Here is a 15,000-nt window from a genome sequence, read left to right as displayed (position 1 = left end):
TACGGATCAAAACAGCCCACCTCACACATCATCACACATCATTCACTATACGGATCAAAACAGCCCACCTAGAACACACATCATCATCATCATCAAAACAGCCCACCTTCACATCTTCATACGGATCAAAACAGCCCACCTAGAACCCACCATCATCTTCACTATACGGATCAAACCAGCCCACCTAGACACACATCATCATCATCACTATACGGATCAAACAGCCCACCTAGAACACACATCATCATCATCACTACTATACGGATCAAACAGCCCACCTAGAACAACACACATCATCATCATCACTATACGGATCAAAACAGCCCACCTAGAACACACATCATCATCTTCACTATCACGGATCAAAACAGCCCACCTAGAACACACATCATCATCTTCACTATACCAAAACAGCCCACCTAGAACACACATCATCATCTTCACTATACGGAATCAAAACAGCCCACCTAGAACACACATCATCATCATCAAACAGCCACTATACGGAATCAAAACAGCCCACCTAGAACACACATCATCATCATCTTCACTATACGGATCAAAACAGCCCACCTAGAACACACATCATCATCTTCACTATACGGAATCAAAACAGCCCACCTAGAACACACATCATCATCTTCACTATACGGATCAAAACAGCCCACCTAGAACACACATCATCATCATCACTATACGGATCAAAACAGCCCACCTAGAACACACATCATCATCTTCACTATACGGGTCAAACCAGCCCACCTAGAACACACATCATCATCATCTTCACTATACGGATCAAAACAGCCCACCTAGAACACACATCATCATCATCATCACTATCATCATCATGGATCAAAACAGCCCACCTAGAACACACATCATCATCATCACTATACGGATCAAAACAGCCCACCTAGAACACACATCATCATCATCACTATACGGATCAAAACAGCCCACCTAGAACACACATCATCATCTTCACTATACGGATCAAAACAGCCCACCTAGAACACACATCATCATCTTCACTATACGGATCAAAACAGCCCACCTAGAACACACATCATCATCATCAAAACAGCCCACCTAGAACACACATCATCTCTTCACTATACGGATCAAACCAGCCCACCTAGAACACACATCATCATCTTCACTATACGGATCAAAACAGCCCACCTAGAACACACATCATCATCTTCACTATACGGATCAAACCAGCCCACCTAGAACACACATCATCATCTTCACTATACGGATCAAAACAGCCCACCTAGAACACACATCATCATCTTCACTATACGGATCAAAACAGCCCACCTAGAACACACATCATCATCATCACTATACGGATCAAACCAGCCCACCTAGAACACACATCATCATCATCACTATACGGAATCAAAACAGCCCACCTAGAACACACATCATCATCTTCACTATACGGATCAAAACAGCCCACCTAGAACACACACCATCATCATCATCATCATCAGCCCATACGAACAAAACAGCCCACCTAGAACACACATCATCATCTTCACTATACGGGATCAAAACAGCCCACCTAGAACACACATCATCATCATCATCATCACTATACGGATCAAAACAGCCCACCTAGAACACACATCATCATCTTCACTATACGGGTCAAACCAGCCCACCTAGAACACACACCATCATCATCACTATACGGATCAAAACAGCCCACCTAGAACACACATCATCATCTTCACTATACGGGTCAAACCAGCCCACCTAGAACACACACCATCATCATCACTATACGGATCAAAACAGCCCACCTAGAACACACATCATCATCACTATACGGGTCAAACCAGCCCACCTAGAACACACACCATCATCATCATCACCATCATCACTATACGGATCAAAACAGCCCACCTAGAACACACACCATCATCATCATCACCATCATCACTATACGGATCAAAACAGCCCACCTAGAACACACATCATCATCTTCACTATACGGATCAAAACAGCCCACCTAGAACACACATCATCATCATCACTATACGGAATCAAAACAGCCCACCTAGAACACACATCATCATCATCACTATACGGATCAAAACAGCCCACCTAGAACACACATCATCATCATCACTATACGGAAAACAGCCCACCTCAAACAGCCCACCTAGAACACACATCATCATCATCACTATACGGAATCAAAACAGCCCACCTAGAACACACATCATCATCATCATCATCATCACTATACGGAATCAAAACAGCCCACCTAGAACACACATCATCATCTTCACTATACGGATCAAAACAGCCCACCTAGAACACACATCATCATCATCTCACTATACGGAATCAAAACAGCCCACCTAGAACACACATCATCATCATCATCACTCATCACGGATCAAAACAGCCCACCTAGAACACACATCATCATCATCATCACTATACGGATCAAAACAGCCCACCTAGAACACACATCATCATCTTCACTCAAAACAGCCCACCTAGAACACATCAAAACAGCAAAACACCTAGAACACACATCATCATCTTCACTATACGGACTCAAAACAGCCCACCTAGAACACACATCATCATCATCACTATACGGATCAAACCAGCCCACCTAGAACACACATCATCATCATCACTATACGGAATCAAAACAGTCCACCTAGAACACACATCATCATCATCATCACTATACGGATCAAAACAGCCCACCTAGAACACACATCATCATCTTCACTATACGGATCAAAACAGCCCACCTAGAACACACATCATCATCTTCACTATACGGATCAAAACAGCCCACCTAGAACACACATCATCATCATCACTATACGGATCAAACCAGCCCACCTAGAACACACAAAACCATCATCATCACTATATATGGATCAAACCAGCCCACCTAGAACACACATCATCATCATCACTATACGGATCAAAACAGCCCACCTAGAACACACACCATCATCATCATCACCATCATCACTATACGGATCAAAACAGCCCACCTAGAACACACATCATCATCATCACTATACGGAATCAAAACAGCCCACCTAGAACACACATCATCATCATCACTATACGGAATCAAAACAGCCCACCTAGAACACACATCATCATCATCACTATACGGATCAAACAGCCCACCTAGAACACACATCATCATCATCACTATACGGAATCAAAACAGCCCACCTAGAACACACATCATCATCATCACTATACGGAATCAAAACAGCCCACCTAGAACACACACCATCATCATTCACTATACGGAATCAAAACAGCCCACCTAGAACACACATCATCATCACTATACGGAATCAAAACAGCCCACCTAGAACACACACATCATCATCATCACTATACGGAATCAAAACAGCCCACCTAGAACACACATCATCATCATCACTATACGGAATCAAAACAGCCCACCTAGAACACACATCATCATCATCACTATACGGAATCAAAACAGCCCACCTAGAACACACATCATCATCATCACTATACGGAATCAAAACAGCCCACCTAGAACACACATCATCATCATCATCACTATACGGAATCAAAACAGCCCACCTAGAACACACACCATCATCATCATCATCACTATACGGAATCAAAACAGCCCACCTAGAACACACACCATCATCATCATCACTATACGGAATCAAAACAGCCCATCATCATCATCATCATCATCACTATATGGAATCAAAACAGCCCACCTAGAACACACATCATCATCATCATCACTATACGGAATCAAAACACCCCATAATGACTCAATACCCCATAATGGCTCAATACCCCATAATGGCTCAATACCCCATAATGGCACAATACCCCATAATGGCTCAATACCCCATAGTGACTCAATACCCCATAATGACATAATACTCAATGACTCAATACCCATAATGACATAATGACTCAATACCCCATAATGACTCAATACCCCATAGTGACTCAATACCCCATAGTGACTCAATACCCCATAGTGACTCAATACCCCATAGTGACTCAATACCCCATAATGACACAATACCCCATAATGACACAATACCCCATAATGACACAATACCCCATAATGACTCAATACCCCATAATGACTCAATACCCCATAATGACTCAATACCCCATAGTGACTCAATACCCCATAGTGACACAATACCCCATAATGACACAATACCCCATAATGACACAATACCCCATAATGACACAATACCCCATAATGACTCAATACCCCATAATGACTCAATACCCCATAATGACTCAATACCCCATAATGACTCAATACCCCATAATGGCTCAATACCCCATAACGGCTCATTACCCCATAATGACTCAATACCCCATAATGACTCAATACCCCATAATGACTCAATACCCCATAATGGCACAATACCCCATAATGGCTCAATACACCATAATGGCTCAATACCCCATAATGGCTCAATACCCCATAATGGCTCAATACCCCATAACGACTCAATACCCCATAATGACTCAATACCCCATAATGACTCAATACCCCATAACGGCTCAATACCCCATAATGACTCAATACCCTATAGTGACACCACAATGACAAAGTGAAAACAGGTTTTTAGAAATGTTTGCAAATTTATAAGAAATGTGTGAGCTCGTGTCTGCATGTGTGTGTGTCGATGTGTGTGTGTCGGTGTGTGTGTGCATGTGTCTGCATGTGTCGGTGTGTGTGTGTGTCAGTGTGTGTGTGTCGGTGTGTGTGCATGTGTCTGCATGTGTGTGTGTCGGTGTGTGTGTGTGTCGGTGTGTGTATGCATGTGTCTGCATGTGTGTGTGTCGATGTGTGTGTGTCGGTGTGTGTGTGTGTGCATGTGTCTGCATGTGTCGGTGTGTGTGTGTGTGTCAGTGTGTGTGTGTCGGTGTGTGTGTGTGTGTGCATGTGTGTGTGTCGGTGTGTGTGTGTGTGTCGGTGTGTGTATGCATGTGTCTGCATGTGTGTGTGTCGATGTGTGTGTGTGTGGAGTGTGTGTGTGCATGTGTCTGCATGTGTCGGTGTGTGTGTGTGTCAGTGTGTGTGTGTCGGTGTGTGTGCATGTGTCTGCATGTGTGTGTGTCGATGTGTGTGTGTGTCGGTGTGTGTGTGTGTCTAACATGTGTGTGTGTGTGTGTGTCGTGTGTGTGTGTGTGCATGTGTGTGTGTGTCGGTGTGTGTGTGTGTCGGTGTGTGTGCATGTGTCTGCATGTGTGTGTGTCGGTGTGTGTGTGTGTCGGTGTGTGTGTGTGTCGGTGTGTGTGTGTGTCGGGTGTGTGTGTGTCGGTGTGTGTGTGTGTCGGTGTGTGTGTGTGTTGGTGTGTGTGTGCATGTATCTGTGTTCTGACCTTCCTGAAGGGAGGCCACTCCTCCTCTTGCAGTGCTTCGGGGTCGTCGGTAGGGTCCAGGGGGTCGTCGTTAGGGTCACAGTCGGTATGGAAGACGTTAGCCGTGCTGAGCTTGTAGAGAGGAGTCATGGCAACAGCAGACACATTCCAGAATCGCACTGTACCGTCCTCATGCCTACACACACACACACACACACACACACACTTCTTTTAACATAGTGGAGACAGGAGACGCAGTAGAGGTCAGAAGTTTACATACACCTTAGCCAAATACATTTAAACTCAGTTTTTCACAATTCTTCCTTGCTGAGCGGCCTTTCAGGTTATGTCGATATAGGACTCGTTTTCCTGTGGATATAGATACTTTTGTACCTGTTTCCTCCAGCATCTTCACAAAATCCTTTGCTGTTGTTCTGGGATTGATTTGCACTTTTCGCACCAAAGTACGTTCATCTCTAGGAGACAGAACACGTCTCCTTCCTGAGCGGTATGACGGCTGTGTGGTCCCATGGAGTTTATACTTGCGTACTATTGTTTTTACAGATGAACGTGGTACCTTCAGGCGTTTGGAAATTGCTCCCAAGGATGAACCAGACTTGTGGAGGTCTACAATTTGTTTTCTGAGGTCTTGGCTGATTTCTTTTGATTTTCCCATGATGTCAAGCAAAGAGGCACTGAGTTTAAAGGTAGGCCTTGAAATACATCCACAGGTACACCTCCAATTGACTCAAATAATGTCAATTAGTGGAGACAGTAGATACACACCTCTAACATAGTGGAGACAGTAGATACACACCTCTAACATAGTGGAGACAGTAGATACACACCTCTAACATAGTGGAGACAGTAGATACACACCTCTAACATAGTGGAGACAGTAGGTACACCCCTCTAACATAGTGGAGACAGTAGATACACACCTCTAACATAGTGGAGACAGTAGATACACACCTCATCTAACATAGTGGAGACAGTAGATACACACCTCTAACATAGTGGAGACAGTAGATACACACCTCTAACATAGTGGAGACAGTAGATACACACCTCTAACATAGTGGAGACAGTAGATACACACCTCATCTAACATAGTGGAGACAGTAGATACACACCTCATCTAACATAGTGGAGACAGTAGATACACACCTCAAACATAGTGGAGACAGTAGATACACACCTCATCTAACATAGTGGAGACAGTAGATACACACCTCATCTAACATAGTGGAGACAGTAGATACACACCTCATCTAACATAGTGGAGACAGTAGATACACACCTCTCTAACATAGTGGAGACAGTAGATACACACCTCATCTAACATAGTGGAGACAGTAGATACACACCTCATCTAACATAGTGGAGACAGTAGATACACACCTCATCTAACATAGTGGAGACAGTAGATACACACCTCATCTAACATAGTGGAGACAGTAGATACACACCTCATCTAACATAGTGGAGACAGTAGATACACACCTCATCTAACATAGTGGAGACAGTAGATACACACCTCATCTAACATAGTGGAGACAGTAGATACACACCTCATCTAACATAGTGGAGACAGTAGATACACACCTCTAACATAGTGGAGACAGTAGATACACACCTCATCTAACATAGTGGAGACAGTAGATACACACCTCTAACATAGTGGAGACAGTAGATACACACCTCATCTAACATAGTGGAGACAGTAGATACACCCTCTAACTGAGTGGAGACAGTAGATACACACCTCTAACATAGTGGAGACAGTAGGTACACACCTCATCTAACATAGTGGAGACAGTAGATACACACCTCTAACATAGTGGAGACAGTAGGTACACACCTCTAACATAGTGGAGACAGTAGATACACCCCTCTAACATAGTGGAGACAGTAGATACACACCTCATCTAACATAGTGGAGACAGTAGATACACACCTCTAACATAGTGGAGACAGTAGATACACACCTCATCTAACATAGTGGAGACAGTAGATACACACCTCATCTAACATAGTGGAGACAGTAGATACACACCTCATCTAACATAGTGGAGACAGTAGATACACACCTCATCTAACATAGTGGAGACAGTAGATACACACCTCATCTAACATAGTGGAGACAGTAGATACACACCTCATCTAACATAGTGGAGACAGTAGATACACACCTCATCTAACATAGTGGAGACAGTAGATACACACCTCATCTAACATAGTGGAGACAGTAGATACACACCTCATCTAACATAGTGGAGACAGTAGATACACACCTCATCTAACATAGTGGAGACAGTAGATACACACCTCATCTAACATAGTGGAGACAGTAGATACACACCTCATCTAACATAGTGGAGACAGTAGATACACACCTCATCTAACATAGTGGAGACAGTAGATACACACCTCATCTAACATAGTGGAGACAGTAGATACACACCTCATCTAACATAGTGGAGACAGTAGATACACACCTCATCTAACATAGTGGAGACAGTAGATACACACCTCTAACATAGTGGAGACAGTAGATACACACCTCTAACATAGTGGAGACAGTAGGTACACACCTCTAACATAGTGGAGACAGTAGATACACACCTCTAACATAGTGGAGACAGTAGATACACCCCTCTAACATAGTGGAGACAGTAGATACACACCTCATCTAACATAGTGGAGACAGTAGGTACACACCTCATCTAACATAGTGGAGACAGTAGATACACACCTCTAACATAGTGGAGACAGTAGATACACACCTCATCTAACATAGTGGAGACAGTAGATACACACCTCATCTAACATAGTGGAGACAGTAGATACACACCTCATCTAACATAGTGGAGACAGTAGATACACACCTCATCTAACATAGTGGAGACAGTAGATACACACCTCATCTAACATAGTGGAGACAGTAGATACACACCTCTAACATAGTGGAGACAGTAGATACACACCTCATCTAACATAGTGGAGACAGTAGATACACACCTCTAACATAGTGGAGACAGTAGGTACACACCTCTAACATAGTGGAGACAGTAGATACACCCCTCTAACATAGTGGAGACAGTAGATACACACCTCATCTAACATAGTGGAGACAGTAGGTACACACCTCATCTAACATAGTGGAGACAGTAGATACACACCATCTAACATAGTGGAGACAGTAGATACACACCTCATCTAACATAGTGGAGATAGTAGATAGTGGACACCTCTAACATAGTGGAGACAGTAGATACACACCTCATAGTGGAGACAGTAGATACACACCTCTAACATAGTGGAGACAGTAGATACACACATAGTGGAGACTCATCTAACATAGTGGAGACAGTAGATACACACCTCATCTAACATAGTGGAGACAGTAGATACACACCTCATCTAACATAGTGGAGACAGTAGATACACACCTCATCTAACATAGTGGAGACAGTAGATACACACTCATCTAACATAGTGGAGACAGTAGATACACACCTCTCTAACATAGTGGAGACAGTAGATACACACCTCATCTAACATAGTGGAGACAGTAGATACACACCTCATCTAACATAGTGGAGACAGTAGATACACACCTCATCTAACATAGTGGAGACAGTAGATACACACCTCATCTAACATGAGTGGAGACAGTAGATACACACCTCTAACATAGTGGAGACAGTAGATACACACCTCTAACATAGTGGAGACAGTAGATACACACCTCTAACATAGTGGAGACAGTAGATACACCCTCATCTAACATAGTGGAGACAGTAGATACACACCTCATCTAACATAGTGGAGACAGTAGATACACACCTCATCTAACATAGTGGAGACAGTAGATACACACCATCTAACATAGTGGAGACAGTAGATACACACCTCATCTAACATAGTGGAGACAGTAGATACACACCTCATCTAACATAGTGGAGACAGTAGATACACACCTCATCTAACATAGTGGAGACAGTAGATACACACCTCATAACATAGTGGAGACAGTAGATACACACCTCATCTAACATAGTGGAGACAGTAGATACACACCTCATCTAACATAGTGGAGACAGTAGATACACACCTCATCTAACATAGTGGAGACAGTAGATACACACCTCATCTAACATAGTGGAGACAGTAGATACACACCTCTAACATAGTGGAGACAGTAGATACACACCTCATCTAACATAGTGGAGACAGTAGATACACACCTCATCTAACATAGTGGAGACAGTAGATACACACCTCATCTAACATAGTGGAGACAGTAGATACACACCTCTCTAACATAGTGGAGACAGTAGATACACACCTCATCTAACATAGTGGAGACAGTAGATACACACCTCATCTAACATAGTGGAGACAGTAGATACACACCTCATCTAACATAGTGGAGACAGTAGATACACACCTCATCTAACATAGTGGAGACAGTAGATACACACCTCATCTAACATAGTGGAGACAGTAGATACACACCTCATCTAACATAGTGGAGACAGTAGATACACACCTCTAACATAGTGGAGACAGTAGATACACACCTCATCTAACATAGTGGAGACAGTAGATACACACCTCATCTAACATAGTGGAGACAGTAGATACACACCTCATCTAACATAGTGGAGACAGTAGATACACACCTCTAACATAGTGGAGACAGTAGATACACACTAACTCTAACATAGTGGAGACAGTAGATACACACCTCTAACATAGTGGAGACAGTAGATACACACCTCTAACATAGTGGAGACAGTAGATACACACCTCATCTAACATAGTGGAGACAGTAGATACACACCTCTAACATAGTGGAGACAGTAGATACACACCTCATCTAACATAGTGGAGACAGTAGATACACACCTCTAACATAGTGGAGACAGTAGATACACACCTCTCTAACATAGTGGAGACAGTAGATACACACCTCATCTAACATAGTGGAGACAGTAGATACACACCTCATCTAACATAGTGGAGACAGTAGATACACACCTCATCTAACATAGTGGAGACAGTAGATACACACCTCATCTAACATAGTGGAGACAGTAGATACACACCTCATCTAACATAGTGGAGACAGTAGATACACACCTCTAACATAGTGGAGACAGTAGATACACACCTCTAACATAGTGGAGACAGTAGATACACACCTCATCTAACATAGTGGAGACAGTAGATACACACTCTAACATAGTGGAGACAGTAGATACACCCTCTAACATAGTGGAGACAGTAGATACACACCTCATCTAACATAGTGGAGACAGTAGGTACACACCTCATCTAACATAGTGGAGACAGTAGATACACACCTCTAACATAGTGGAGACAGTAGATACACACCTCATCTAACATAGTGGAGACAGTAGATACACACCTCTCTAACATAGTGGAGACAGTAGATACACACCTCTAACATAGTGGAGACAGTAGATACACACCTCATCTAACATAGTGGAGACAGTAGATACACACCTCTAACATAGTGGAGACAGTAGATACACACCTCTAACATAGTGGAGACAGTAGATACACACCTCATCTAACATAGTGGAGACAGTAGATACACACCTCTAACATAGTGGAGACAGTAGATACACACCTCTATCTAACATAGTGGAGACAGTAGATACACACCTCTAACATAGTGGAGACAGTAGATACACACCTCTAACATAGTGGAGACAGTAGATACACACCTCATCTAACATAGTGGAGACAGTAGATACACACCTCTAACATAGTGGAGACAGTAGATACACACCTCTAACATAGTGGAGACAGTAGATACACACCTCTAACATAGTGGAGACAGTAGATACACACCTCATCTAACATAGTGGAGACAGTAGATACACACCTCTAACATAGTGGAGACAGTAGATACACACCTCTAACATAGTGGAGACAGTAGATACACACCTAACATAGTGGAGACAGTAGATACACACCTCATCTAACATAGTGGAGACAGTAGATACACACCTCATCTAACATAGTGGAGACAGTAGATACACACCTCATCTAACATAGTGGAGACAGTAGATACACACCATCTAACATAGTGGAGACAGTAGATACACACCTCTAACATAGTGGAGACAGTAGATACACACCTCATCTAACATAGTGGAGACAGTAGATACACACCTCTAACATAGTGGAGACAGTAGGTACACACCTCTAACATAGTGGAGACAGTAGATACACACATCATCTAACATAGTGGAGACAGTAGATACACACCTCATCTAACATAGTGGAGACAGTAGGTACACACCTCTAACATAGTGGAGACTAACATAGTGGAGACAGTAGATACACCCCTAACATAACATAGTGGAGACAGTAGATACACACCTCTCTAACATAGTGGAGACAGTAGATACACACCTCTAACATAGTGGAGACAGTAGATACACACCTCATCTAACATAGTGGAGACAGTAGATACACACCTCTAACATAGTGGAGACAGTAGATACACACCTCTAACATAGTGGAGACAGTAGATACACACCTCATCTAACATAGTGGAGACAGTAGGTACACCCCTCTAACATAGTGGAGACAGTCACATCATCTAACATAGTGGAGACAGTAGATACACACCTCATCTAACATAGTAGAGACAGTAGGTACACACCTCTAACATAGTGGAGACAGTAGATACACCCCTCTAACATAGTGGAGACAGTAGATACACACCTCTAACATAGTGGAGACAGTAGATACACACCTCTAACATAGTGGAGACAGTAGGTACACACCTCTAACATAGTGGAGACAGTAGATACACACCTCATCTAACATAGTGGAGACAGTAGATACACACCTCTAACATAGTGGAGACAGTAGATACACACCTCATCTAACATAGTGGAGACAGTAGGTACACACCTCTAACATAGTGGAGACAGTAGATACACACCTCTAACATAGTGGAGACAGTAGATACATACCTCTAACATAGTGGAGACAGTAGGTACACACCTCATCTAACATAGTGGAGACAGTAGATACACACCTCATCTAACATAGTGGAGACAGTAGATACACACCTCATCTAACATAGTGGAGACAGTAGATACACACCTCATCTAACATAGTGGAGACAGTAGATACACACCTCATCTAACATAGTGGAGACAGTAGGTACACACCTCATCTAACATAGTGGAGACAGTAGATACACACCTCATCTAACATAGTGGAGACAGTAGATACACACCTCTAACATAGTGGAGACAGTAGATACACACCTCATCTAACATAGTGGAGACAGTAGATACACACCTCATCTAACATAGTGGAGACAGTAGGTACACACCTCATCTAACATAGTGGAGACAGTAGATACACCCCTCTAACATAGTGGAGACAGTAGATACACACCTCATCTAACATAGTGGAGACAGTAGATACACACCTCTAACATAGTGGAGACAGTAGATACACACCTCTAACATAGTGGAGACAGTAGATACACACCTCTAACATAGTGGAGACAGTAGATACACACCTCATCTAACATAGTGGAGACAGTAGATACACACCTCTAACATAGTGGAGACAGTAGATACACACCTCTAACATAGTGGAGACAGTAGATACACACCTCATCTAACATAGTGGAGACAGTAGATACACACCTCATCTAACATAGTGGAGACAGTAGATACACACCTCATCTAACATAGTGGAGACAGTAGATACACACCTCATCTAACATAGTGGAGACAGTAGATACACACCTCTAACATAGTGGAGACAGTAGGTACACACCTCTAACATAGTGGAGACAGTAGATACACACATCATCTAACATAGTGGAGACAGTAGATACACACCTCATCTAACATAGTGGAGACAGTAGGTACACCCCTCTAACATAGTGGAGACAGTAGATACACACCTCTAACATAGTGGAGACAGTAGATACACACCTCTAACATAGTGGAGACAGTAGATACACACCTCATCTAACATAGTGGAGACAGTAGATACACACCTCTAACATAGTGGAGACAGTAGATACACACCTCATCTAACATAGTGGAGACAGTAGGTACACACCTCTAACATAGTGGAGACAGTAGATACACACCTCTAACATAGTGGAGACAGTAGATACATACCTCTAACATAGTGGAGACAGTAGGTACACACCTCATCTAACATAGTGGAGACAGTAGATACACACCTCATCTAACATAGTGGAGACAGTAGATACACACCTCATCTAACATAGTGGAGACAGTAGATACACACCTCTAACATAGTGGAGACAGTAGATACACACCTCTAACATAGTGGAGACAGTAGATACACACCTCTAACATAGTGGAGACAGTAGATACAGAGACAATAGATACTCTAACATAGTGGAGACAGTAGATACACACCTCTAACATAGTGGAGACAGTAGGTACACACATCATCTAACATAGTGGAGACAGTAGATACACACCTCATCTAACATAGTAGAGACAGTAGGTACACACCTCTAACATAGTGGAGACAGTAGATACACCCCTCTAACATAGTGGAGACAGTAGATACACACCTCTAACATAGTGGAGACAGTAGATACACACCTCTAACATAGTGGAGACAGTAGGTACACCCCTCTAACATAGTGGAGACAGTAGATACACACCTCATCTAACATAGTGGAGACAGTAGATACACACCTCTAACATAGTGGAGACAGTAGATACACACCTCATCTAACATAGTGGAGACAGTAGGTACACCCCTCTAACATAGTGGAGACAGTAGATACACACCTCTAACATAGTGGAGACAGTAGATACACACCTCATCTAACATAGTAGAGACAGTAGGTACACACCTCTAACATAGTGGAGACAGTAGATACACCCCTCTAACATAGTGGAGACAGTAGATACACACCTCTAACATAGTGGAGACAGTAGATACACACCTCTAACATAGTGGAGACAGTAGGTACACCCCTCTAACATAGTGGAGACAGTAGATACACACCTCATCTAACATAGTGGAGACAGTAGATACACACCTCTAACATAGTGGAGACAGTAGATACACACCTCATCTAACATAGTGGAGACAGTAGGTACACCCCTCTAACATAGTGGAGACAGTAGATACACACCTCTAACATAGTGGAGACAGTAGATACACACCTCTAACATAGTGGAGACAGTAGATACAAACCTCATCTAACATAGTGGAGACAGTAGATACACACCTCTAACATAGTGGAGACAGTAGATACACACCTCATCTAACATAGTGGAGACAGTAGATACACACCTCTAACATAGTGGAGACAGTAGATACACACCTCATCTAACATAGTGGAGACAGTAGGTACACACCTCTAACATAGTGGAGACAGTAGATACACACCTCTAACATAGTGGAGACAGTAGATACATACCTCTAACATAGTGGAGACAGTAGGTACACACCTCATCTAACATAGTGGAGACAGTAGATACACACCTCATCTAACATAGTGGAGACAGTAGATACACACCTCATCTAACATAGTGGAGACAGTAGGTA

The 15,000-nt window shown here is 42.8% G+C and overlaps 1 protein-coding gene across 1 annotated transcript in view; it reads right to left on the bottom strand.

The window, feature by feature from the left end:
• Positions 1-15,000, bottom strand: part of LOC135564921 (lethal(2) giant larvae protein homolog 1-like) — a 107,776-nt gene that overhangs the window by 34,120 nt on the left and 58,656 nt on the right. Inside the window, exon 12 of the mRNA XM_065011005.1 lies at positions 5,407-5,581. Coding sequence (XP_064867077.1) covers positions 5,407-5,581 — 175 coding nt within the window. The remainder of the gene's footprint in view (positions 1-5,406; positions 5,582-15,000) is intronic.

This window comes from Oncorhynchus nerka, linkage group LG26 (assembly GCF_034236695.1).
Source record: "Oncorhynchus nerka isolate Pitt River linkage group LG26, Oner_Uvic_2.0, whole genome shotgun sequence".
NCBI lineage: Eukaryota > Metazoa > Chordata > Actinopteri > Salmoniformes > Salmonidae > Oncorhynchus > Oncorhynchus nerka.
Note: the sequence above shows the minus strand (reverse complement) of the source record. Positions and strands in the feature narration are given on the sequence as shown.